This window comes from Diabrotica virgifera, chromosome 5 (genome assembly GCF_917563875.1).
Source record: "Diabrotica virgifera virgifera chromosome 5, PGI_DIABVI_V3a".
NCBI lineage: Eukaryota > Metazoa > Arthropoda > Insecta > Coleoptera > Chrysomelidae > Diabrotica > Diabrotica virgifera.
The window spans coordinates 157,292,294-157,320,015 of NC_065447.1; the positions used below are offsets into that span (position 1 = coordinate 157,292,294).

The 27,722-nt window shown below is 29.8% G+C and overlaps 1 protein-coding gene across 2 annotated transcripts in view; it reads left to right on the forward strand.

The window, feature by feature from the left end:
• Nucleotides 1–1,404: 1,404 nt before the first annotated feature.
• The window catches only part of LOC126884529 (uncharacterized), a 45,667-nt gene continuing 19,349 nt past the window's right edge, over nucleotides 1,405–27,722 (forward strand). Inside the window, exon 1 of one of the 2 annotated variants that reach the window (XM_050650475.1) lies at nucleotides 1,405–1,512. In XM_050650475.1, coding sequence (XP_050506432.1) covers nucleotides 1,464–1,512 — 49 coding nt within the window. In that variant the 5' untranslated portion in view covers nucleotides 1,405–1,463. Of the gene's footprint in view, nucleotides 1,513–9,328; nucleotides 9,444–27,722 lie in introns of those variants that run through there. The other variant, XM_050650474.1, reaches the window with a different exon arrangement.

The following is a 27,722-nucleotide window of genomic DNA, read 5'->3' on the forward strand; positions in this document are numbered from 1 at the left end:
CCAAATTCGAATTAAAATGAAGCACAACTGCATATTTTTAATTTGTTTGCAAAAAACACCAGTATTTGTTACTGTCCTTTAGATATATTTCACAATATACCGACGGTAACAATAATATACCATCACAAAAATCGAAAATTAAAATTATTTTATTTATCAGGATTTTTTAAATTATGCGTTAATTTTGGCGCGCAGTGTATATTTCTTACTTTTCTGAAGACATTGTAAAGTTTCCTACATTGTAAAGTTTAATCGCAAAAGTTGAGTGACGAAATTTGAAATTTATTTTTTTAATCACATTTATGTTAAAATATAGAGCAAAAAGAAGTTTTTTGGAAAGTTTGGAAAGTTTTAGATTAAATGTGTTATCAAAATAAAATGGTGTAACTTTTAGTATTGATGTTATAAATCACCAAAATAACGCTTATTTTTTAATATACTGACCATGGATCAGTATCTCTAATTTTTGTCTTGCTTTATGTTTTTGATGGTGCTGAAAACGAAAGTGAAGTTTATTTTGAATTCTATGTGGGGAAATATTGTCAAAATCGCAATTTTACCCTAAAAATAAAAAAATAAAAAATGAAATCACGTTTTTCGTACAATTAAAAGTTTTTATCTATAAAACATTTTGATCTGAAACTCAACAAAACATTTCTTTGGACTCTATATTTTAACATAAACGTAAATAAAAAGCTAAATTTTAAATTTTGATACAAAACTTTTGCAATTTAACTTTGCAACTCACGAATCTGCTCCTTTTATTAAAAAAAAAAAACAAAATTTTTACATAATAAGACTGAAAGCTTACCACAGTTTCATAGTGCACAAAGGTGAGGAATATCCGCAGTCAAAATTTCAGAAGAAAATATTAAAATGGACCAAATGGGTAGTGAGTTAAAGGCAAAAAAAAACGTGATTTCATTTTTTTTTTATTTTTAGGTTAAAGTTGCAATTTTGACAATATTCCCCCAAATAAAATTCAAACTAAACCTCATTTTCGTTTTCAGCACCATCAGAAACATAAAGTAAGAACAAAATTAGCCATTCACCACACCCGTGGTCACCATCTGGTCATTTTGGGGGTGTGTGCCGCCCGCCTACCAGAAAATAAGGGGATTCTATGAACTGCAACAACAGAATTTCTAATTCATTCTAAATGAATAAATACTATTCTTTGTTAAAATCAAAATCAAGAACTTCATAAAAACTAATACATTTTTATGAGGTTTATTATCTCAAATCAAATTACCTCTTAATAAATAATATAATAAAAATTTCAGATGTATTTATAAGTACTAATTAATATTTAATTATTATTGTTTATAAAAAAAAATTTGTACCTACTAATAAAAAATTATAGATAAAATTTGGGTTATATAAATACGAACTAAGATTATTTAATTAAATCAGCAATTAACAAGTTTTAATTCTATAATATATAATCGCAGCTCTCGATTGATATGTTTAAAATTATAATTTTTTTTTTCAGTGTGGTAGCACTTGGTACTGGTAAGTAAATTAAGTTTTCTAAGTCAGTAAAAATTTCGTGGGTGAAAATTTTTGGTATATACGAACTAATTTGAACAATATAGGTACAATGTGAAACAAAACGGCAGGTCATAAATTAAAGTATATATTCTGGGACCAAAAATAGTTCAATTGAACCCAACTTACAGTATCCTCAAACTAAGTAAAAGACCTTTAAAGTTATAAAATGGAAATAGACTTTTTTCCAATATATCGAAAATTTTATAGATATTTTATTGAAACTAGACATAATATGGCATTCTTATGACGGGAACATCTTAAAAAATATAACAGTAAAATTTGTGCACCTCATAAAAATTTTATGGGGTTTTCTGCCCTTAAACCCCCTAAATTTGTGTGTACGTTCTAATTAAATTATTATTGTGGTATAATATAGTGTTAAACAGAATGTTTTTAAACTTTTTTTACCTTTTAGTACCTTCTCGATAAGCCAGTTTTGATCGAGATATTTCGAATATTTGTAAAATCCACCATAATATTTGTATATGGTTAATAAATAAGATTTTAGAGACCAGGTAATAATTGTATGAAAATATTTTTCATGCAGAATTACCCCTTAAACTTTGCCAAATTTTTTTAAAAACATCCTCTATTGATAAAGAACATGTCTAGTTGTTAAAGCACCTAACTTTTTTATTATCCAACATAAGCGAATCAGTCAAACAACAAAATATTGCGAAAGCATGAGGCTATAGTCAGGTTTTAATTTCAGTATTCTACAAATGCTAGAATATTCCACAGGATGAGGCGAACTTTGAGAAAAAAACACAGTTTGATTCGTACACCCGGTATACAATGAAAATTTACCGCTTTAGCAACAATAATATTATAACGATATTGTCAAGGAATAAGGCTATAACATAGTAAAAAAATCGCTTAAATCGGACAACAGGTTTAGGAGATATAAGACATCAAAAATTATCCATCTATAAGGTGGCCGCTTAATTTTGGCCCAGAGTGTATGTATATTACTAATACATGCAATCTTAAGATTCGATTCCAGCAATAAAATAGCTCGTAAATACCTGTTCCCAAAAATGCCCTTTTTTCGATAATGTTCCCAGACTATAACCAAGCATTGAACAAACGTTGCGTAGCCAATGAACAAGAGGGACAATCCAAATTTTGAGCAGTGTCAAAATGATAAAGTAATTATCCCCAGTTGTAACTAAAATCGAAATGAATAAGAATCGCTAGTGATTGCGACTGTCATGGCGTAGTTGCTTTTAAATTTCGACGTCAAAATAAAATAGAATCAGGGCCCACATCACCATCTTTGTTGGATATATCTTACAACTATGTTCTATAAGTAGCAAACACCAAGACCAAGAAGATCCATTAAGCTTCTAGAAGTTCATTTGTTCCTAGCACAACGCATTATAAATTGAGTAGTGACAACGACTTTAAAATCAGAAATTAATGAGGGTGAAGAGGAAAAGAAAAAAGAATTATTGAAATCCCACAGTCATAGGAAAACAAAAAGAAACGTGTAAGAGATGAAAATAGGTTGTAACGAAATAAAAGAATAAAAAAGAGAATGGCAAGCCAAAGATATAGAACCAAGAAAAAAATATTCAGAACTGGCACGTCACGATGAAGGTCAGACAAGATGGGGTTATACAGAATACGACAAGTGTGACTGCGGTGTAATGCAAAATCCCAAACATTGATTGGTTTGCAAGAACTTGATCCAGTGGTAAACTCGTTTGGCCTAATGGAAGCTAATGATAGGCCCATCGAAGTGGCAAAATATTAGCAATAAATAATTTTAAAGAAGTGATCCGGACACGAAAAGTAAGTAAGTACTGATTTAATTAGATATTTATTGCTCCACTGCAGCCTTAGAAATAATACTAGACTTTTTCCCACTACATACAGGGTTATCAACTTCTGTGACAAAATCCAATATATCTGTTATTATACAATATATGAAAAAAAGTTGTTAATAAAAGTTGTAGACACTTTTAAGGTGCACATTTTAAAATTAGTGAGAAATATACAGGGTCCTTCATAACACGATGCCAAACCAAAGTTATGTTTTTTTTTAAATGGAACATCCTATATTTTATTTCAAAATCTGGTTTCTCTACATTTTTCTGATTCTATAGATATAACACTTGTCTACGGTTATACTGAGTGTTTCAAAGTTACGAGCACTTTTATTAAAAAATCATACTGTTTTGATCGCCGTGTATGTTTCTAACGGTGTGATATAAACTTATTTTTTTAATGCTTTTTACTGTCAATGTTAAAGTAGTTTTGCAAATTTTTTTACAACTACACAAATTGTATACAGGGTAAGTCAAAATGTAAATACAAGATTTTCTTTATAATTTTAAATGGAACACCCTGTATTTCATATTAATATAGAAAAGTTTTATCACTGTACTTACATATCTTTTAAATATTCCCTATACCTAAAGTTATTAGTTTTCGAGATATTTTAGTTTTATTGTTGATAACATGTTTTACTTAGTTATTAATAACAATACATTAATTTATTAAAATTTATTAAAAAAACTAAATTCAATAAAAAAAATATTCAACGTACTTCTTATGTTATAAAAGGTGTTTAAAAGTGACCTCCCATAACGTCTACACATGCCTGGAGACGAGTTTCCAAAGATCTACTGATGTTTGTAAGCATTAAATGCATTAAAAACAAAAACAAATTTTGTTGTGTGACACTTTGAAAGGCGTTTCGAATCCTTATTTTCATAACGTCAACTATTGTTGGCGGTGTCCTATACACTACGTCTTTAATATAACCCCAAAAAAAGAAGTCAACTTCGTTTAATTCTGGTGATCTGGGTGGCCAGGGAACTGGCCCATCTCTTCCTTTCAGGAAATAGTTCATCGAGTTCACCGTTGACAAGTGCGTTGTGGTGAGTAGGGGCTCTGTCGTGAAGGTACCACATATGTTGGCGGATGTTTAATGGTACATCTTCAAGTAGAATAGGTAAATGATTCACTAGAAAATTTAAGTAAACCTCACTATTTACCGATTCCTCAAAGAAAAAAGGACCTAAACGTAATTGCCTATGATTCCACCCCAAACATGTAAGAACCATCTCGTTTGACTATGTGTCTGAGCACATTACGGATTGGTTGTGGAATAATAATGAAAATTGTGTCTGTTTACACTACCATTTTTGTGGAATGTTGCCTCGTCTCCAAAAAAAAGAACAAACTCAAAAAAATCTCTCTGTATAACTATTTGTTGTTGTGACCATTGACAAAATTGTACTCTTCGTTCGGAATCATCCCCAACAAGTTCCTGATGTAATTGTATATGATGGGTGCATGTTGTTTTTCTTGAGTATGTTTTGGATAGATCCATAACTTATATCTTGCTCTCTTGTAATATTTTGAATACTTGTATGAGGATTTTCTGTAACAGGCAGTAAAACATTTAATTCATTTTCATCCGTAGTAATGAACTTTGTTTTTTCCTTTGCTTCATAAACTTCCTTTGCTTCCTTTGCTTCAGTAGGTACTATTAAACCTGTGTAATAAGTTGTTAAATGCTCTCTTATTTGGTTGTTGACGCTATGGACACCGTTCCTTATAAATTCTTGTGGCAACTAATGAGTTTTTGAAAAACTCTCCTAAAATCCATATCATGTCTGTCATTTCTTCACGACTAAAATTCATTGTTAGGTAATAATTATAACAATATGGCAAACAATTATAATCAATAACAAAAATAAAAATGCACAGATAATTAAAATCTTACATCTGACAGTTCTTGTGTCTATTATTTCAAAGCCACCTTAAACAAGAACTTGCAGCAATTTATAGTTCCCATTTCTTCGCGGAAAATTAATATTATTTTGTTAGTAAATATAAAATTGTCGTCTGTACCGGTGCTAAGGTATCAGGTGCCCGCCTGCAAAACTAGCATAGGCGCCCTTCGGTTTTTTAAAATTATTATTTTGTGTAACACCCGCAGAAAAAAGCTCATTATGGCGCCCCCTAAACAACGGCGCCCGCCTGCAGTGCATCCCTTGCAAACCCATTATCGCCGGTCCTGAATTGTCGTTATTGTATAGAATTTACCATAAACTTGGAGAAAAAATGAAATGCAGTCTAATTTTAATTATCATTAACAAACTCATTGGAGTTTTCTAATATTAAGGGTAGGTAATTAATTTACTGTAATAAACGTATCTATGAGTTATCAACAATTAAACTAAAATATCTCGAAAACTAATAACTTTAGGTATAGGGAATATTTAAAACAAATGCAAGTATAATGAAAAAACTTCTCGATGGTAATATAAAATACAGGGTGTTCCATTTAAAAATATGAAGAAAATCTTTTATTTGCATTTTGACTTACCCTGTATACAATTTGTGTAGTAATAAAAAAATTGTACGTTGTTGCAAAACTACTTTAATATTTACAGTCAACAGCAGTAAAAAATAAGTTTATATTATACTATTAGAATCATACAGGGCAATCAAATCAGTATGACTTTTTGATAAAAGTGTTCATAACTTTGAAACACTCAGTATAACCCTAGACAAATGTTATATCTTTTTTATCAGAAAAATGTAGAGAAATCAGATTTTGAATAAAATACAGGGTGTTCTATTTAAAAAAACATAACTTTGGTTTGGCACCGTGTTATGGAGGACCCTGTATATTTCTCACTAATTTTAAAATGTGTACATTAAAGGTTTTATAAACTTTTATAAACAACTTCTTTTCATATATTTTATAATTACAGATATGTTGGACTTTGTCACAGAAGTTGATCACCCTGTATACTTGTATGAATAAATCTAGAAAGTGTCTTGAGACATATTATAGGATTACCGTCTATAATCTGGCAATCACGATATCGACGTGGCACACCCTCCAAATTATTTCTTGAGATACTGATCACGGTGTGGTGAATGGTTAATTTTAATCATAATTTTTGTTTTTGATAGTGCTGAAAACGAAAATGAGGTTTATTTTGGATTTTATGTGAGGGAACATTGTCAAAATCGCAATTTTGCAATAATAATAAAAAAATAATAAAATCGCGTTTTTTGCTTTTAACTCGCTACGACTGTGTTCTGTTCTAATATTTTTTGAAGTTATACTTCTTTACGCGCGATATGAGGGTGAATTTTAATAGGATTAAAACCTTTGATCTCGGCGCAGTCGCATTACAACTTTGTTCTGATTGGATGTTCAATTGACATGACAAATATTATCCAATATGGCAGCTGTGGCACAGCTGTGGGACTGTGGTTTGGTTATGTATGGTTGTTGCGTTTTAAAATTTGTAGGAAGAGAAACAACAAACAAAAAGTTAGTTAATGGTTATACTGACTTTTTAAATAGTTTTCATATTATATTTTTGGACTTAATAACATAGAAGAGATGATTGTTGCATGCCAATGTGAAAGCCTATCAAACTGTGACTAGTATGAGTGCCGCAAAATTACTGATAAAAAACCTATTAGCTCGAAGGCGTGGAGAACTGTGGATAACAACAATCAACCGGGACGATCTACGATCTCGCTTAATCAAAGCTAAAGAATCTTACACTAGTAAGTGTTTTAAAAATAGTTGATCAAATTTTGTTATGATATTTGAACATAGCCACTTTGCACGATGCAAGTGATTGCGAAATTTATTAGTCGTTATACGGGCTCTGATTGGGTGTTGAAATGATCTGTCAATAATAAATAATTGTTCAATTTGAAGGTAAACAAATGTATAATATATTAGTTTTATTGTGGTGAGGACAGAAACAAAAAAGTTTATAATTTGTAGTTATTTTTAAATAGTTTTTAAAGCAACAGGTACGTAATAATTGTAAATGTATCATAGGTACCTACCTATTTGAACCTACCAAAATATATAGTATGTAATACTTTTGTTTACATAATTTGATTACCATCAAAATTTCTATCAATATTCACCTAATATATTGTTTTCTTACTCTATGTTTTGTTGTATTTTTTCAATTCTAAATCATTTCAATTCAAAATCAAAATAATTTGATTTACATAATTCATAAATGTCAAAAGTTTAATCCGTTTATTTAGTCGATCTTCGCACATAACGACACACTGTCTCCGTGGCGAAGCTTTTAATGCGAGTGAACCCCAATACAACGCCAATACCAGCCGCGCTGGTAAGTTGGTTCGAATCCCAATAGAAACTTTTATTTTTTTATTTTTTTTATACATTTTATGATTGTAAGTATATTTATTATATAATTTTATTTTCAGAAAATACGTATTTAGTTAAAAAAATTTCCGACAATTAATGTTCAGAAATCATTTGAGGCATTTTTAATGTGTTTGTGTGTGTTTTATTCTTTTATTATTTTAATTTTTGGCACTGTTTTAATAAAAATGTTTGAGAAGTAGTAAGTATAAATTAGTTTAATATTTAAATAAAATATAAATAAAAAGTATATTAATTTCGTTTATAATCATATAATCATATAATAGAAGTATAACTTCTTACGTGCGTACGAAGTACACACACATTCTTTTTTTCTGAAATTTTTACAATATATATTATATTTCTTACTTTTTTGAAGACAATGGCGCCTGTGTCAAGCTTGTAATCTTATTCTAATAAAAGTTATGATTTTTTTAAAGTAAAATGTGCAGATTCCTACATTGCAAAGTTTAATCGCAAAAGTTGAGAGACGAAATTTAAAATTTAGTTTTTTAATCACATTTATGTTAAAATATAGAGCACAAAGAAGTTTTTTGAAAAGTTTTAGATTAAAATGTTTTATCAAAATAAAATGGTGCAACTTTTAATATCGATGTTATAAATCACCAAAATAACGCTTATTTTTCCCAAAACTGACCATGGGTCAGTATCTCTAATTTTGGTCTTGCTTTATGTTTTTGATGGTGCTGAAAACGAAAGTGAAGTTTATTTTTAATTCTATGTGGGGAAACATTGTCAATGACAATTTTACCCTAAAAATAAAAAAATTAAATCAAGTTTTTCGTACAATTAAAAGTTGCACAATTTTTTATCTATAAAACATTTTGACCTGAAACTCAACAGAACATTTATTTGGACTCTATATTTTAACACAAACGTAATTTAAAAGCTAAATTTTAAATTTTCTTACAAAACTTTTGCGATTTAACTTTGCAACTCACGAATCTGCACCTTTTATTCTAAAAAAATCAAAATTTTTAAATAATAAGACTGAAAGCTTACAAGAGTTTCATAGTCTGCACAAAGGTGAGGAATATACACAATAAAAATTTCAGAAAAAAATATTAAAATGGAACAGAGCTGTAGTGAGTTAAACGCAAAAAACGTGATTTTTTTTATTTTTAGGTTAAAGTTGCAATTTTGACAATATTCCCCCACATAAAATTTAAAATAAACCTTATTTTCGTTTTCAGCACCATCAGAAAGATAAAGTAAGACCAAAATTAGCCATTCACCACACCGTGGTCACCACCTGGTCATTTTGGGGGTGTGTGCCTCCCGTCTACCAGAAATCAGGGGATTCTATGGACTACAACAACAGAATTTCTAGTTCATTCTAAATGAATACGATTCTTTGCTAAAATAAAAATCAAAAACCTCATAAAAATTAATATACATATTTTTATGAGGTTTATTATCTCAAATCAAATTACCTCTTAATAAAATATATATACTAAAAATTGCAGATATATTAATAATTACTAATTAATATTTAATTATTATTGTTTATAAAAAAAAATTAGTACCTACTAATAAAAAATTATAGATAAAATTTGGGTTATATAAATACGAACTAAGATTATTTAATTAAATCAGCAATTAACAAGTTTTAATTCTATAATATTATAATCGCAGCTCTCGATTGATACAATGTTGAAAATTATAATTTTCTTTTCCAGTGTGGTAGCACTTGGTACTGGTAAGTAAATAAGTTTTCTTAAGTCAGTAAAAATTTCGTGATTGAAAATTTTTGGTAGGAAATAATTTGAACAATCTACAAGGTGTAACAAAAAGGCAGGTCATAAATTAAATTATATATTCTGGGGCAAAAAATAGTTCAATTGAACCTAACTTAAGTAAAAGACCTTTGAAATTACAAAATTTAAATAGAATTTTATCCAATATATCGAAAACTTTTAGAGATATTTTATTAAAAATAAACATATGGCATTCTTATGATAGGAACATCTTAACAACTATTACAGTTGATGGATTCGACCGTTACTTGATGGAAGTTCATTTTATCTGACAATAAAACACTGAAAACGTTTGTTTTCTATATTTCCACAAAATTTATTATAACTATGTGACTACAGCTGTTACGGCAGAGTGCCTTTATCAAGTCACAAGTCACTTGAGAAAGGCACTCTGCCGAAACCGCTGCAGTCATATAGTTATAATACATTTTAAGGAAGTATAGAAAACAAACTTTTTCAGTGTTTTATTGTTACAAAAAAATAACAGTGAAATTTGTGCACCTCATAAAAATTTTATGGGGTTTTGTTCCCTTGGGCAAGCCGCACACCAAAGAAACATGAAACGTAAAACATGAAATATGAAACGAAAAACACGTTGTATGAAAACAAAACACAGGTAAACAAATCTTGAAGTCCGCCTACCAATGAAACGAGTGTGATTCATGCTCATAAAACATTTTTATTTTCGGAAAGTTTGATAAATGGCCGGACGTTTATTTATTTAGCAGTGTTTTATTTCCATGAAACGTGATTTACGTTTCATGTTTCTTTGATGTGCGGCGTGCCTTAAAGCCCCTAAATTTGTGTGTACGTTCTAACTCAGTGGTTTCCAACCTTTTTGTACCTGCGCCCCCTTAAAAAAAAAATAAAAAATTGTTGCGCCCCCTTAATTTTTGAATCTAATTCCAGAAATACTCAACTGATATTATAATTTATTTGATGCACTACAGAATAATATACAATACCATGTAAAAATATACTTAAAAAATAATAAAATTTGCTTTTTTATTGGGTTTTATCCCTTTTTTGAATTAATTTTCAGACATTTTTTTACAATTTCCTCCTTGTAATAAACAATTGTTACAGCTGCCTGCCCCCCTTGCAACAGTCTCGAGCCCCCCTAGAGGGGCGCGCCCCACAGGTTGGAAACCACTGTTCTAACTAAATTATTATTATTGTGGTATCATTAGTGTTAAACACAATGTTTTTAAACTTTTTTGCCTTTTAGTATCTTTTCGATAAGCCAGTTTTTATCGAGATATTTCGAATGTTTGTAAAATCCATCATATTATTTTTGTATATGGTTAATAAATAAGATTTTAGAGACCTGGTAATAATAGTCTGAAAATAATATTCTATAATATTACTTAACCGTATACAAATATGTGGTGAATTACACAGTTATTCAAAATATCTCGATAAAAACTGGCTTATCAAAACAATACTAACAAGAAAAAATTTTTTATAACGTTGTGTTTAACTAATGGTACCACAATATTAATTTACTTGGAACGTACACAAAAATTTGTGGGGGTTTAAGGGAACAAAATCCCCATAAAATTTTTATGGGATGCACAAATTTCACTGTTATTTCTTTAAGATGTTCCTGCCATAATTGATTTACCAAAATTGATTCCTAATTGGTTCTTACCAAAAAATTTATTTTCATTTTGTAATTTCAAAAAGCTGTGTAACTTGTTTCACATTTGTACCAAGTATCAAGTAGTCCATTTACTCACGGTTTTTGTTCTGATTTTAAAGAACCGCTTGAATTGACATAAAATTTGGCATACACATAGCTAACAAAACAAAAAAAGTGATATTGTGCCGATGTGTGACTTTGCCCTGGAGGTGAGTTTGATCGCTTCTCGAGGGTGAACAAATATACGATTGAAATAAGTCCGGAAGTCGATAAATTGACTAATTCTAAGCAACTTTTGTTCTATAGCGGTTTTTCACCAACACCCGCTTTACACCAACAATAAATTGATGAAAAAATTGACGAAGTTCTTCAAGCTCAAATTTTACGTGTACAAAATAGGTTTTGGTACAAACACAGTGTTCTGTGATTTTACCGTAAATCAAATGTCCTATTATAGGACATATTTTATTTCGTCAAATTTTCTACATTGTCTTTTTATTCACGGCAACATTGGATGTCAAATTGTGTTTCCTGCAAGTCAAATTTGACCTTAAAAGGCTTCGTCAATTTCTTTATCAATTTATTGTTGGTGTAAATCAGTTATTAGTCAATGCTGTTTGAGTTTTTTGCGAGTGAACATGTTCATTTTTTCAACAGAAAAACCACGTCTTTAGACGGGTTTTCCCAAATAACTCAAGAAGTATTTTATCAAAAAAAAAACCATTCTTAGAAAGCATACCTACCTACTAGTCCAAGAAACGGAGCTTTTCACCTCGCAATTTTTACAGAATGGATCGATTTGCTTGAAAATTTGAGAATACGTAGTGGATAGTCTAACGATCAAAATCTATATGATGCCGAAAGGCGCTTTTACCATGGGGGTGGTTGCCACCCCATCTCGAGGGTGGAAAATTTTTATTATATTTTGATCACAAAAGTTGATAAAAACATTCATTCTAATCTAAAAATGTTCTATACATTTTTTTGATAAAAGGAATATTTTCGATTTATTCGCTATCGAAGGTGTTAGTTTTATATCGAAAAAATCAAATTTTTTCGATAATACTCATTTACGATTCACTTAATTTTTGCCGTCGAAAAAAATTTTTTAAACCAAGTTCTTGGGAATTATTTAACCTACAATTTCATATCTAAACATAGTAAACATATTTTCGTATCTCTGATGCTAATCTTTCTATTCTGAAGAAAATGTCATTTTTTACCAAACTACAAAAATTCGTTATTCGCTTTTAACTCCAGTTTTTTAAAAACTAATCATTCTAAGCCCGTCAAACTTCTAGAATCTATTAATAATACATAAATAAAGAAGAATAAATAAGGCCAATGACTAAAAACACCGCTAACTTACATTATTATGCTTCCAATTCTATTTCTCTTTTTTTTTTCAAAAAAATATATTGATTTTTTAGCCGTAACTTTTTTATTTTTTATCTTAGAAAGTTTGTTAAAAAATAATTTTCTAGGTTTTTACAAGATCTATACGCCTGTTAATATGAAATATTTTTTAAATCCTCATTCGCAAAAAGAGGTGACTTTGAAATGGTTGGTAAAGGCAGTTTTTGCATGTTATTAAAAGATTTAATTGTCAATAGCTCACTCAATTTTTGCCGTAGAAAACATGTTTTTAAACCAGGTTCTTAAGAATTAAATAAGCTACAATTCCGTATTTAAACATTTTTTCGTATCTCTGATGATAATATTTCTATTCTGAAGAAAAAGCTATTTTTTTCCAAACTACAAAAATTCGTTATTCGCTTTTAACTCCATTTTTTTTAAACTATTCATTCTAAACCGGTCAAACTTCCAGAACCTATTAATAATACATAAACAAAGAAGACCCAATAAGGTCAATGACTAATTTTAATTAGGGTGGTGATTAGGAGGCTGCTTCCGATCACTTTTTCGCTGAAAAAATAGGGACTGACATTCTTTTCATTATAAGTCACTTAATTTTTAAGCTAGAAACTTTTTTATTACTGGAGATAGATATTTTTAAATACTTTAAATTAGTTTGAACAAGTTTTTGTTTGCTTGAAAATGACTTTGGCAGAGCCAATTAACCAGACTGGTTTGTGATTGATTGCAGATTCATAGTCATAAATTTTTTATTTTATAACGGAAATTACAATATTATTTTTTTGATACAACATATTATTATATTATATTTTTTTATTATATATTTTCATTTGCGGTAATCACTTTTTTACTATTTTTTTTTTATTTTTTTTCTTTTTTTTTAATTTGTCTTTTCTTTTTTTGTTTCTATTTTTTTATTTATTTATTTTTTTTTGTTATTATTTTATTATATATGTTCTTTTTTATATCTTTTTTTATAATTTTTTCAAACCACATTAACAAATTAATCCTAGTTTACAACTTGTATTTACATAATTTAACATGTTTATAAATGAGATGAAGAATTTCCATATCATTTGTTTATATTAAAGTATTAAGGTTTATTGGGAAACAACATTTTAAATTATTTATTTCCTTATAAAGGTTGTTTATGTTACTTATCTGTAAATGACATTCTAATATGACATGTGTTCTTCTTCTTCAAGTGCCGTCTCCTAATCGGAGGTTGGATATCATCATCACTATCCGTACTCTATCCACCGCTGCTCTAAAGAGTTCTATAGAACTTCATCTATACCAGTCCCTTAAATTTTTTAACCATGACACTATCCTTCTTCCTATACTCCTTCCGCCTCTTATCTTTCCCTGTATTATCAGTCTTAGCATTTCATATCGCGGTCCCCTCATTACGTGTCCTAGATATTGTAACTTTCTTATTTTTATTGTGTTTATTATTTCGCATTCTTTACCCATTTCTCGCAGTACTTCCGTGTTCGTTTTCCTCTGTTTCCATGCTATTCTAAGCATCCTTCTGTAACACCACATTTCAAATGACTGTAGCTTATTTATGTGTTCTTGCTTTAATGTCCAGCTTTCAAGTCCATATTGTAGTATCGAGAAAACGTAGTATCTCAAAGCTCTTACTCTCAGTTCTAAGCTAAGGTCTTTGTTGCAGAGAACTGTTTTCATTTTTACAAACGCATTTCTTGCTATTTCTATCCTGGTCCTTATTTCTGATCATGTTTCTCTGAAATCCAGGTTCCTAGGTATTTGTATTTATCAACCCTTTCTATCGGTACATTTCCCAAATGTATGCCTATTTGTATGTTTGTTTTCTTAGTTATTATCATGTATTCTTTCATTGTATGTCTTTTTTATATTCATTTTTAGTCCATATTCTTCACAGAAGTTGTTTGTTTTGTTTAGTAGTAGTTGGAGTTGTTCAGCAGAGCTTGCCATAATCACGGTCTCATCTGCATATCTTATGTTGTTAACAGATCTTCCGTTAATTATTATTCCTTCACTTTGAGAATTCAAAAGAATTGAAGAGAATTGCTTCTTCAAAAATGGCTTCACTATATGCATTAAAAAGTAATGAAGACATAATACATCCCTGCCGAACTCCTCTCCTGATTTCAATTTCTGGACTGGGTTCGTTATATATTACAATTTGTGCTCTTTGATTCCAGTAACAGTTTGTTATTATTCGTAAGTCCCTTTTGTCTATGTTTTTTGTCTTTAGAATTTGGACTAATTTGTCATGTCTTACTTTGTCAAAAGCTTTCTCAAAATCAACGTAACAAACATGCACATCCACATTCATGTCCATGCATCTTTGAGCTAACACATTAAAAGCAAATAACGCCTCTCTGGTTCCTAGTCCGTTTCTGAACGCAAACTGACTATCATCTATTCCTTCTTCTAGTTTTTTTATTTATACGACCATGTATTATTTTCAAGAATAATTTGAGAATGTGACTTATTAATGATATTGTTCTGTATTCACTGCAATCTTTAGCGTTTGTATTTTTAGGGATAGCACAAAAGGTTGAGAGTAACCATTGTTTTGGTATGTTTCCTGTTTTGTACACTGTGTTAAACAAGTCTACGATAATATTAGATCTCCGATTTTGCCACAAGTACAATTGGGAGTATCTGCCAAGCCGATTCTATGCATGTAAGATGGACTAAGAGCATGATTTGCTCTCAGCCGATCAATGGTCTTTATAAAATGTCTATTATATTCTGTGTTAAAACATCTTCTTGAGGATATCCTAGGGTTACAATGAGTAAAATTTGAGCCAGTATTACATTTTTTGTAATGCAATTGCCAATTATTTTTAAGTTTTTGTCTGCTAAAAGTATCAATATCTGAAGCTGGAATTCAATTTTTGTTTACTTTTTCTCCGATTATACATATAAGCTTATTTAGCAAATTTGCCAACTATTTCATTGTCATTTATTCCCGAATGACCCTTAATCCAAGCAATATTCAATTCAATGTGGTTTATGTGTTTGACTGTTTGAATGTTACTAAATCTGTCCACTACGCTTTTACTGTCAGTAAATATAACATAATTGTTAGTTGGATTCAGTAGTACATACTGAAGAGCAAACATTACTGCTATCATTTCTGCTGTGTATATTAAGCATTCAAGGGGTAAGCTATACTGATGATGGTAATTTTTATTTTCGTGGAACACTGCACAGCCCGTTCCATTTACGTCTTTTGACCCATCGGTAAATATGTACTGAAAATTTGACCATTTTTCTCTACTAAGTATATCAAACATATTTGGCGGTAAATGTGAGTTTAAATAACATGTTTTAACCTTGTTAGAAAATAATGTTTTGACATTTCACTGTAGTAATTGAATAAGTTATTCCCGAAAAATGCATAGTTTTCCCGTCTTTTGACTTTGAATCTACAATATTTAGCATTTGACGAAGAAGAGCTATCACGATTACTATTGGTTTTAAAGAAAATAAAAACAATGGTTTTGTTTATTTTTTTAAAAGGTACATTTTTGTTAAATAAAGTTTTTTTAATAAAACAAAAACTTTTGGAGTTATTAGCAGAAAACTTATTAAAAACATTGATTTTTTCGATATAAAACTAACACTTTTGATAGCGAATAAATCGAAAACAAATAATTTTATCAAAAAAATGTATATAATGTTTTTTGTTTCAAATGAATGTTTTTACCAACTTTGCGATCAAAATATAATAAAAAATTTCCATCTCCGCGATGGCGTGGCAACCAGCCCCATGGTAAAAGCGCCTTTCGGCATCATATAGATTTTGATCCTTGGACTCCCACTGGATCCCACTACTTATTTTCAAATTTTCAAGCAAATTGATCCATTTTGTAAAAATTGCGAGGTTTTGTCCTATTTTGAGCTTCATTACTTGAACTACAATAGACTATAAAAAAGTAAAACAAATTATGTACGTATGAGGTCTCTAGACCCAGTAGAAACAAAGTTATAGCTAATGAAAAATTGTAGGTTCATATTCGTCAAATTCCAAATCGAATATTACAACGAGAAATAACCAAAAAATGAAGCATTCTTGGGACAAACTCATTAGATACAACTTTTTTAAAACAAAGTTTTAAATTTTTTAAAAAGTTTCTAGCATCAAAAGTAAGCTAGCTACGCTCAAAATAAAGTTGGTCCCTTCTTTTTGCTAAAAAAATCGGGAAAATCACCCCCTAATTATCATCTCAATGAAATTAATCGTTACCCCCTTCAAATGTTGATTTACTGATGTCGTGTTTATATTATGATCTGTAAGTTTCATCATTTCAAAGGGCTTATTTTTGAAAAATTTGGTTTTAAAGTAAAATTCTTTTAATTTTAATTTTTAAAAAAATGTTTTTTAATAACTTAAAAATGATTAGTGATACCGAAATTTCAAAGAGTAAAAAACTGAAGGTTTAGCTTTTTTATAATTTTATTAATATTAAAAATTTAAATAATATTTTTAGAATTCAATAGAGTAATTTTATTATTTATTTTTTATTATTTCTAATTAATTCTGCGGCACACTTACTGGGATTTGATCTGCCCAAAACCACATTATATAAAATACAGTTCTGACGGTTACTACTACTACTGACGGTAGCGCGTCATCAAAACGAAAAACGCGTTCCAAGATTGCGGCTTTAATTTTGAATATTTTGTAGCGATATTTGGCACACATATTCGTAATATAGTGAAGAATGGCGGTACAGAGCCCAATTTGAGAAATATGTGAGTATGTGGAAATTACTATGGTAGAATAATATATTAGTTACTAAATACATTATTAAAAAACGAGCCTGTACCGCCATTAAGAAGAACAAAAAAAAACAATTTCTTCAAATAAACTTTTTTATCCTATGCCTAGATTTTGTGTCATATTGGAACCACTAAAATTTTTATCTCTAATAAGAAATCGAACATATTATAACTAAATAACACTGTCATTTTGACAGACCTGCGACAGATTTCTAAGTGTAATAGCACGATTTTCTTATCTGTTCTGTTATTGTATCGATATCTATTCAGTGCAGTCGTGTATTATTTTAAAAATTCGTTAGTGTTGACTCATAGGGAAGTAGTATTGATTTTATAATTAATTTAGTATATTTTTGTGCAATAGAACTAAGTTGTTGGACTATTTGAAAAAAAATTATCATTGTTATTGTTAATTATTGTGAATTTTATTTACATAAGAGTATATTTATTTACATAAAAATATTTCAAACTCTAATGCGAGTATATAAGATTTTAGGAGCATTTTTTATTCTAAAAATATTATCAATAGTTTAAAAAAATGGGAAAAGTTCATTTAAAGTTTTATTAAAAAAAAGGGGTTGAAACTAGTTAGATTGCATTTGGCGCTCTATGAACTAAATAAAATAAGACGGCTCTTGCTTCGCTTCACAACCAAATGATTATTTATTATTATTTTATTAATATTTTTTGGAAATACCCATGTTAACATAAAATTTTCACCCATTTTGGTATATTTTTATAAATATTTATTTACTAATAATAAAATTGTTTTCTACTACATCCATTTAGCTCGGCTATGAGTCTATTGTCAAAATATTGATCTTAGTTGTCAAATATTGCCACTGTTGCCAAAGTTTCGCAGAACTTTCAAAAAAGAGTATGATACTATATACCGAAGTCATATTGATGACGCGCTACTGTAGGCTCTTAATGGATACATAATAATGGGATACCTCTTATATTTATTGCATCAAAAATCATAGTTTAATTTGTATTCGTCTTTTTGTCGGACTTCACACATGTAAACCTCAACAGTTTCGAAGTTAAATTTAAATTGTTCTTCAATTAATCCAATATTTTGCAAATATTAGTTTAATTCCGTATCGTTTGCGTAATATTTACATGTGTGTGTGTCATCGAATTTCCTGACTGTGGACTTAATCCATTAGCCGAACTTATTTTTGCTCTACAGATATTTATCTCACATATTACTATTAAAATAAGATTTTGTATTTTAAAGATATACCTAGATTCTATAACAATAAATGGATAATTTAATCTTTAGCTACAATCATACAATATTTCATTTATATACATATATCTATATCATAAATATATTCTAGTATTATTCAATATTATTCTTTATTATGTTTTTTTTTTATTATTTTTTTTTTTTTTTTTTTTTATTTTTTATTTTTATATATATTTTTTTTCTTTCTTTTTTTTTTCTTTTTTTTTTATTATTATTTTTGTTTGTTTTTTTTTAATTGTATTATAAGGAATGTCAACAAGGAGTACTTCTGCTCAGGGGTCTTTCAGAGCAATGCACACACACAAGACTAGACCACGGAAAGGTAGGTAGACAAATGGGATAAACACAGGTATTATAGTTTACAATTTTAATTTTATACTAAGTATGTGTTTAATTAGGATCTCATATACACGTTCGTCTAAACTAGATAATATTGTTATTAGATTAAAAGGTCTTGTAATATTGGTTTCTCTATATACTTGATTCATGAAATGATTTATTTCGATTATCTTTAGTCTACAGTTTAGTATCATGTGTTCTGCAGATCCTAACTCACCACACTCACAAAGATTACTATCACTAAGACCTATTTTAAATTTGTGTTCTGGAATTAGACAGTGTCCAAATCTAAGTCTGCATATATATGAAACAACGATTTTTTCGCCGTGATAATGATTAAACCAGGATTTAGCTGGAATATTTAATTGTATGTTTTTATAGAATAGCCCTTTTGTTGAGTTGTTATACCATTGTTGCCAGGTTTTGGTTTTATTGCTAGTAATATTAGCGTAAATATCATTTAATGTTAATTTATATTCACTGTCAATTTCTTGTTCGGTAGCCTTCTTAGCTAAAGTATCTACTATTTCATTGTGTTTAAGATTAGAGTGGGCTTTTACCCAACAAAATGATATTTGTTTGCCCTTATCCTTAAGTGCGATATATGCCTTAATAATATCAATATATATGTAGTTTGATATGTCCTTCAAACTTTCCAGTTTAAGTAAAGCACTTTTGCTGTCTGTAAGGATTAGGAATTTCTCTTCATTATTGTTTATACTGCTTATATACTGCAATGCTCTCAGTATTGCAATAAGTTCTGCTGAAAATGTTGTAAAATTTTCATTAAGTCGTATACCCTCTTTATACCTTGTCCTAGGGTCCCACACGGCAGCGGCCACCCTCGAATTCATTTTTGAGGCATCGGTATAAATTTGGTAATGTCCCGGAAATAAAGTTTCTATATCCACATTAAACATGGCATTCCTTAAGTACACTGGAAATTTCGAGTAATCTCTCATGTAGGTTGGTTGTATGTTTGGTATATTGTTTAGATTTATCTGAAACATAGATGGCAGAGTTGATGTATGTAGTTTATTTTTAAATTGTCTTAATCTATTGTAACTTTCAGCAAGTAGTAATGTTGTCTTTTTCCTCCAGTATTCTGTGGTTAGGTCATTTATACAAAGTTTGTGGCAGTTGTTACATATTATGCTTTCTTTAGTTATCATTTTAGTTATAAATTTTTCACACAGAATTTTCCTTCTTAACCATAACGGTGGTTCATTACATTCTACGCTTAGGTTTGATATTGGAGTACTCATCAAAGCTCCTATACATAATCTGAGACATTTATTTGAAAGGATGTCTATTTTTTGAAGATGGGTTTTGGCGGCTTGATTGTAAAAGTAACATCCGTAATCTAATATTGACCTTATATATGACCTATACATTAGTAATGCTATGTTGGGATCTGCTCCCCAGGTTGTATAGTTTACTGCTCGTAACGCATTGTACCCTTTGTCAGCTCTTGCTACGATATACTCAATATGATCTTTCCAAATCATTTTCCTATCCAGTATAATACCCAAATATTTAACTTTAGGTTGAACTTTAAACGAGACATTTTGCAACTCCACTACTTCTGGAATGTTTCGTTTTCGGGAGAATATACAAGCTTGTGTTTTTTTTGTTGATATGTTTAATGCTATTTGATCTAGGTCTTCTTGTAGATGTTTAAATACTGTATTTATTTTTCTACTGCCTTGTTCTATTTCCAATTGGTCTACATATATGCATATATCATCTGCGAATTGTAATATTTTACCTTGTTTGCTAGTAATTATGCTTTGACCTATATGCGCTGTATAAATAGTGTATAATATTGGACTTAAGATGCTCCCTTGGGGTAACCCGATGTTTGAAACTCTGGGTCCTATTAGTTTGTTATTGATTTGAAGATAAAGAGTTCTATTGGTGTAAAGTTGATGAAGTTTCCAGCAGAGTGTATCTGGCAGTCCTATTTCCTTCATTTTGTGGTATAGAAGTTGTAGGTTCACATTGTCATATGCGTTTTCTATGTCTATGAATGTAGCAAATACCGACTTGTTGGCGGAAAATGAGTTATATATATCCAGTATTAAGTGCGTTAAATTTTCCATCGTAGAACATGATTTTCTAAAGCCGAATTGTGTTGCAGGTATTTTAGAATTTTTTTCTAACCATAATTCTAGTCTACATTTAATCATTCTTTCCATTGTTTTTAACACACATGATGATAGTGAAATGCCTCTATACGAATCCGGACAGTTTGGTGATTTGTGTGGCTTAAGAATTGGAACTATGATGTACTCTTTCCATGCACGTGGTATATCCATACTCATCCAGATATTGTTTATTACGTTTAGTAGTTGAACTTTCTTATGTATGGGTAAATTATACAACATACTATAGTGTATACCATCTAATCCTGGAGCTGAATTATTATGTCTTTTTAGGCAGTTCTTTATTTCTTCCAGACTAAATGCTTCAGTGAGAAACATGTTGTCTTCGTTTGCTTCGTCATTGTCATGTCTATTATCCGTTGGGTTCCTGTGATTAATTTCTCCTTCTATAACCCAAGGTCTAGCAATTTTATTAAAAAATATATCTGTCCACTCATTTTCAACTATCGGATTATTGGGAGGATTATAAACGTTTTTTAATTTTCTGATTTCATTCCATATTTTGCTAATAGGTGTATTTTTATTTAAACTACTACAAAAGTTTTTCCAAGAAGCTCTTTTGCTGCCTAAAATAATTCTTTTTTTATAAGCTTCTGCTTGTTGATATTTTAAGTAATTATCGTAATTAGATAGTCTTTTAAACTGCAAAAAAGCTTCTTTTTGTTGTCTTATAGCGTCCCTACAATCATCATTCCACCATGGTTTATTAAATTTTGCATTGGGCCCTCTCTTCCTCTCTGGAATAGAGCTTTTACTAGCTAAATTGATTGAGTCACAAAATGTGGAATATTCTTGCTCTGAACCATCTGATATATTATTATTCTTTTCATTGTTTAAGAGATAGGTAAAGAAAGCCCAGTCTGCCTTTTTAATATCCCATGTAATTCTAGATCTAGATATATCATTAGTGTCAATGACAGCATTGCTATTAGTAACGTTACTATCAGTATTATGGTTAAATTCTATTACTATTGGGTAGTGATCAGAACCCAGACTCAAAGTTTCTGTGTGCCAATCAAATTTGTAATAAATATCCCTAGAGCAAATTGTTAAGTCTATAGCAGATCTATTTAAATGCATAGGTTTACGAATTAATGTTTCTGACCCATCATTTAGGAAATTAAGTCCACATTGCTCCATAGCCTCAAAAAGATAAATACCTTCTTGATCGGTGACATCACACCCCCACATTTTATTATGGCAGTTGAAATCTCCCCCTATTAAAAAAGGTTTGTGTAAACTATTGAAAAATTTAACCCATTCGTTTTTTGACACACATAATTTGGGTTTTGCATAAATGGAATATAAGTTTAAGTTTTTATTATTTATCTTAATCTGTACTGCAACGCACATGACATTATTTATTTTATAAAAATTTAAATTGTTCTGAAAATTGATATTTTTTCTTAATAATATCGCTACTCCTGCATAACCATCTGATCTATCTTCACGAAAGATGTTATATTGGGAAAAGCTTATCTTTGAATTTGGTTTTAACCAAGTTTCACTTAAAAGAATAGCTAAGAATTTATTTTCGAAAATGTACTTTTCAAAATGGCCTTTATTGTTCACTATTGATCGTGAATTCCATTGTAAAATCTTATTATTTACTAGGGCCATTTAAAACTTTTTCTATATTACTTTTAATGTCGTCTAAAATTTGTTTGTTTGCTATTGGAATTAAGTTTTTGTCTAAGAAATTTTTAAATATTGTTACTATATTATCAGTAATTTGTTTACTAGTTAGTGAGTTTTGTTGGACTATTTTTGTTTGATTTTGATATAATGGGTTGTTTATAACTGGTAGCGACGGGTAAGCAGAAGCGCTTGCAGTGTCCAGTATATTTTCGTGTTCTTTTGAATAAGGATAAACTGATTTATTTTGAGCTCCTTCGCTCCATTTTCTTTTGGTTGTCACTGTGTACCTATTTCCTGTGTTTGTTGAATTTAGGACTGTTCTATAGCTACTGCTGTATTTTAATTTTGCTTCTTCAAAAGGTAAATTTTCATTTGCCATTATATATTTAATACCCTTTTGTTTTTCAAACTCAGCGCATTTGTTTCGATCTAATGCTGAATGGTTTCCAAAACATAATATACAAGTGGGATCTGTTAAATCACATACATCTGAATCATGTTCCTGTCCGCACTTGCTGCATCTTTTCTTACCACGACATTGTGACGTAACGTGCCCGTACCTAATGCAATTAAGGCATTGTATTACTCTTGGAACATAAGGTTCCACTTGGTATATCATTCGCTCAATGATTACTTGTTTTGGAATCATTTGGCCTCTGAAAGACACCACTATCGTACCCGTCTCCACCAGTTGATCATTTTCTTTTCGCTTTATTCTTTTAACGTTTATTACTTTAAAATTGCCGTATCTTGGAACAATAATACCTTTTAATTCGTTTTCTGAAATATTTTTGTCTACCCCTTTAATTACCCCACTCTTTTGAGTAAAAAAATTTGGAATATATAAATCGTAATTTCTTTCTATTAACTTTTTACATTCCACTAAAATATTAGCGCTTTTATATGTGTTACATTCAATTTTAATTTTATTTTTTCCTATAATATTAATATTAACAATATTATCTTTAATTGCAGGTACTGCACCTAAAATTAAGCGAGCTGTCGCGATACGATGCAATCGGCCGATGTTCCCTTCCTTATTCTGCATAAAAACAAAATAAGGACCTTGGTCACCTTGACTGTATTTATTTTTCACCTCTGACATTATGGACTGGCCTATATTATTATTTGTTTTATTGCTTACCTGATAATCTGGTAAAAAGTTTTTTGGATTTGTTATCGGTACCTGTTTTGATTGTGTATTAATATTAATATTTATAATTTCCTCAGACTGTTTTTGTTTTTCATTAACTTCATAATCCATATTACTAGCAACATCGTCAATCCTTCCTCTGTCAGGTGGATTTCCTCTGCCATCTGAATTTAATTCCATTTTTTGGTAAAAACAACAACAACTCTAATAATTAGCACTTCGATCACACAGAGAACTATTCGCTTCCGCTGCTACAATCGAACTGTAATATTTACATCGATAATAAAAAACACTGCCATTTTGTCAGAATAAAATCAAAAAATAAACTAAACCTGCTTTTAATATTTTTTTCATGTGAAAAAGTTGTACATTAATTTAAAATATTTAAAACTTACGGCAAAAATTGGCAACCTCGCACAGACGCTGTCATAATTCAATGCAAATATTATAATAAAGACAGAAAAATATTAATTAGAAAAATTTATTATTTTGGTGAATATCAACCACTATTTCATTATACCTACTTATTAATCCAGTATTCTAATAAAAATTACGAAATCTTTCGCACTAATATGATATACATAAAAGTTAATTAGAAATATACAGTACTGTGTAACGAGACTCCCCTTTTTGCGTAAATTGACTCTTCCATCTATTTCGTGTCGTGACGAACTAATTTTTCATTTTACCCCAAAATAAAAATTAATATTCCTCCAATATAAAAGCTGCGCTTCAAAAATACATTAAATTTGTAAAAACAATGAAAATGACACTCTTGAGGTATTATTTCGTCTAAAAATAAATTCTTTCTTTAGAAAAATCGTTTAGTCCGAATTGCGTTCCGTTTCTTGGGCCTTGTCGAATTGCGTCCCAAATATAAGCCTGGCCACCGATAACGTCTAGTCCGAATTGCGTTTCATTTCTTAATTAGCCAACCCAATTGCGGTAAGAGGATAGCTTAATAATATAATAAATATTAGGTAAGCAGGGAAATATAATAAACGTAATATCAACTAACAGTTTATTTTTATATAATATATTATATTAAAAAGCACCGAATTTATAACTAACACATTTAACGAAATTGTATCTTGAAAGTTCACCCCTGTTATACTGGTTAATTTTCTGTTCGAGAAAAATATATTTGCTGGAGGTAGTAGCTTTATCTACATTTCCAGAAATATTTTGTTTAACAGAATTTATTTTTATACAAGAATCGGTTTGAATGCGCTTTAATGTTTCAACAAACAAAAAAATATTAGGATGTGGAGACAAACAATAATTTTTAAATTTTGAATGAAATCCCTCACAAGAATTAGTTGTTCTATATATAGATGCACTATTCTTTGCCCAAATTTGTGGAGGAAATGTGAAGTCCTCTTCGATATACGTTTCAACTAGATAGTTTGCAAATGCGTCAACTCGATGATCATCTGGTTTTTCAGGCATAAAATCTTCCACAAAACAATCTCCAACTTGGCTCGGAGGAAACACATAGGCCTACATTAGGCCAAAAATATGCTTCAGCCATTTACCTATTTCTGAGTTCTCGTTCTTATACTCAGAACTCAACCCTACATTTTGTACTTTACGCCACCTCTAACAAGATTATAGAATAAATTTTTTATTTCAGAAAGTACTTGCATTAAAGAAAAAGTTTGAAACAGGTCAAATTTTATAAAATACATCTTTAAAAAAGAATGAGAATATTTAGGAGCCAATTTTTTGAAAGAGGTTGTGACGACATCTTTTTTTATGTCAAAAAATAAATTTTTTTGAAGATATTTTACCTACAATTCTTGTTTTAACTTATATCAACTGGTATTTTTTTGTAAAAAAAAATGAAAAAATAAATATTTGAAAAAAGAAATTACAGTGAAGTTTGAAATAAACATATTGAAATGTTTAGTTTTACAGCAAAACAATACGATGACGTCATAACTCAAATTTTTCTTAACAATCTACTATTTGCCAGTTACATTGCTGTAAGTATTACTTACCAAGCTTGAGCAAGATCGAGAAATCGACAACCAACAACATTTGCTTCCGGAAAAACTTCTCGCACGCTGGAGTGGATACCTAATTCGTAATCAATCACTATTTTCGTTGGATTTAAATTGCATCCCAAATCTTTACATTTTTTCTTTAATAATTCGAATAATGATTTCTAAGTGAATTTTTGCTTATCAGGTAACAAACAAAATGCAACCGGAACATAAATGTCATTAATCAATGTATGTAATGTAAACATTTGAAAAAAAAATTTGTGCAATAATCGAATGTTCCATCCATAAATAAAGTGGAATTGTTACACATAAATGAAAGATTAGGCAGACATGAAAAAACAACAATATTAAACTGTTCATCATTAATCAACAAAAACTGTTCATTTTTGATAGTAAATATTTCAATTTGTTTCAAAAATTCTTGAACATCCTTGGCTGATTTTGGCAATTTTGGAACCGTTTTCAATCTCGTGCGATTAATGTTCTTTTTTATGTATTGGACATCTTTTGTTGACAGAGAGGTAAGTACTTCGCTTTGCTTTTCGATTTCCTTATGTAACAACTTCGCAGGTCGTTACGCAATATCTTCTGTTGCTTTTCTTTTAAGAGAATTGTTAACTTTCTGGCGAATTAATACTTCTTCAGCAAGCTCATGATTGTGTTCACCACTAACTTTTGAAAACACATTATTTAATGTATATAGTTTTGCTTTACACATTTTATTTTTACAATACCACACAGTTTCACCAAACTTTTTTAATTCACGAAACTTTCTAAATTTGAATTTTTGAAAAACTGTAAGTGGTTTTCCCCGTTTCATTTCATTCATCATTTCAAAATCCATTGCGCGGTGCGATTGTCTAAGTTCACTCTTTACCGTTTGGAAATAAACTGCAATTTTAAAAATTCCACCCTATCAAGTTAATGCGGGCCATTCACGATCTGATTTGTAGTACCTCTAGTGGTACGACAAGAGAGAGATAGTGATACGTTGGATCTAAAATCAGACCGTGAATGGGTTGTAGTACTACTAGTAGTACCACTAGTGGTACTACTAGCGGTATTACAAAGAAAGTTCGAGCGTGAATGCCGATGTTGGATGTTGGATTAAAAATTTCCACTACACTGAGAGTCATAAGTTAAGGATATAGAAAATGTATGCTCATTTTCATCGTTGATTTTTTCGTGAACGGATTAACGGATTTCGCTAATTTTTGTTTTTATTATCTTAGATATTTCTTTAGTATTTACACAGTTGTGCAAATATTTAATTAAACTTCTTTTTTGTACTTATACCGGGTGGAAGAAAAGTAATGTTTTTCTTATGTTTGTAGTCTTATGTTTTGTGAACATTTTGTTTTTTGAATCTCCCTGATATCTTTAGCTTTCTAAAGATAAAGAAAATAAAATAGAAAATAGCTGGTTTTACTCCTTAACATGTATTTTAACTGAAACAAAACTAAATTAACAGTAAAAAATAACAGTTAACAAAACTTTAAAAACAGAAAGGCACATAACGTAAACGATTGTCGATCAGGTAAGCGGTATGCCCAGCACAACATAAGAGAGACGAGATTGTTTAATGGAGGCTATATGATGTTTTGGGGTGGAATTTCCTTGAAAGTAATACGGATTCGGTGTCTACCTGGAGGCTCTTTAAATATCGAGAGGTACATTACACATATTCTTTTTCTTTGAACACTCTTTTTCTTTAGCACTATATATAGGAAATATTTTCGTCTTAGTGGTATGATAAGACATGACCTCCTCACATATCGCAGTCGTCAGTTAAAACACATATTAAAAAGTAAAACCGTCTAGTTTCTTTGTTATTAAAGATATCAGAGAAATTAAAAAAATAAATGGT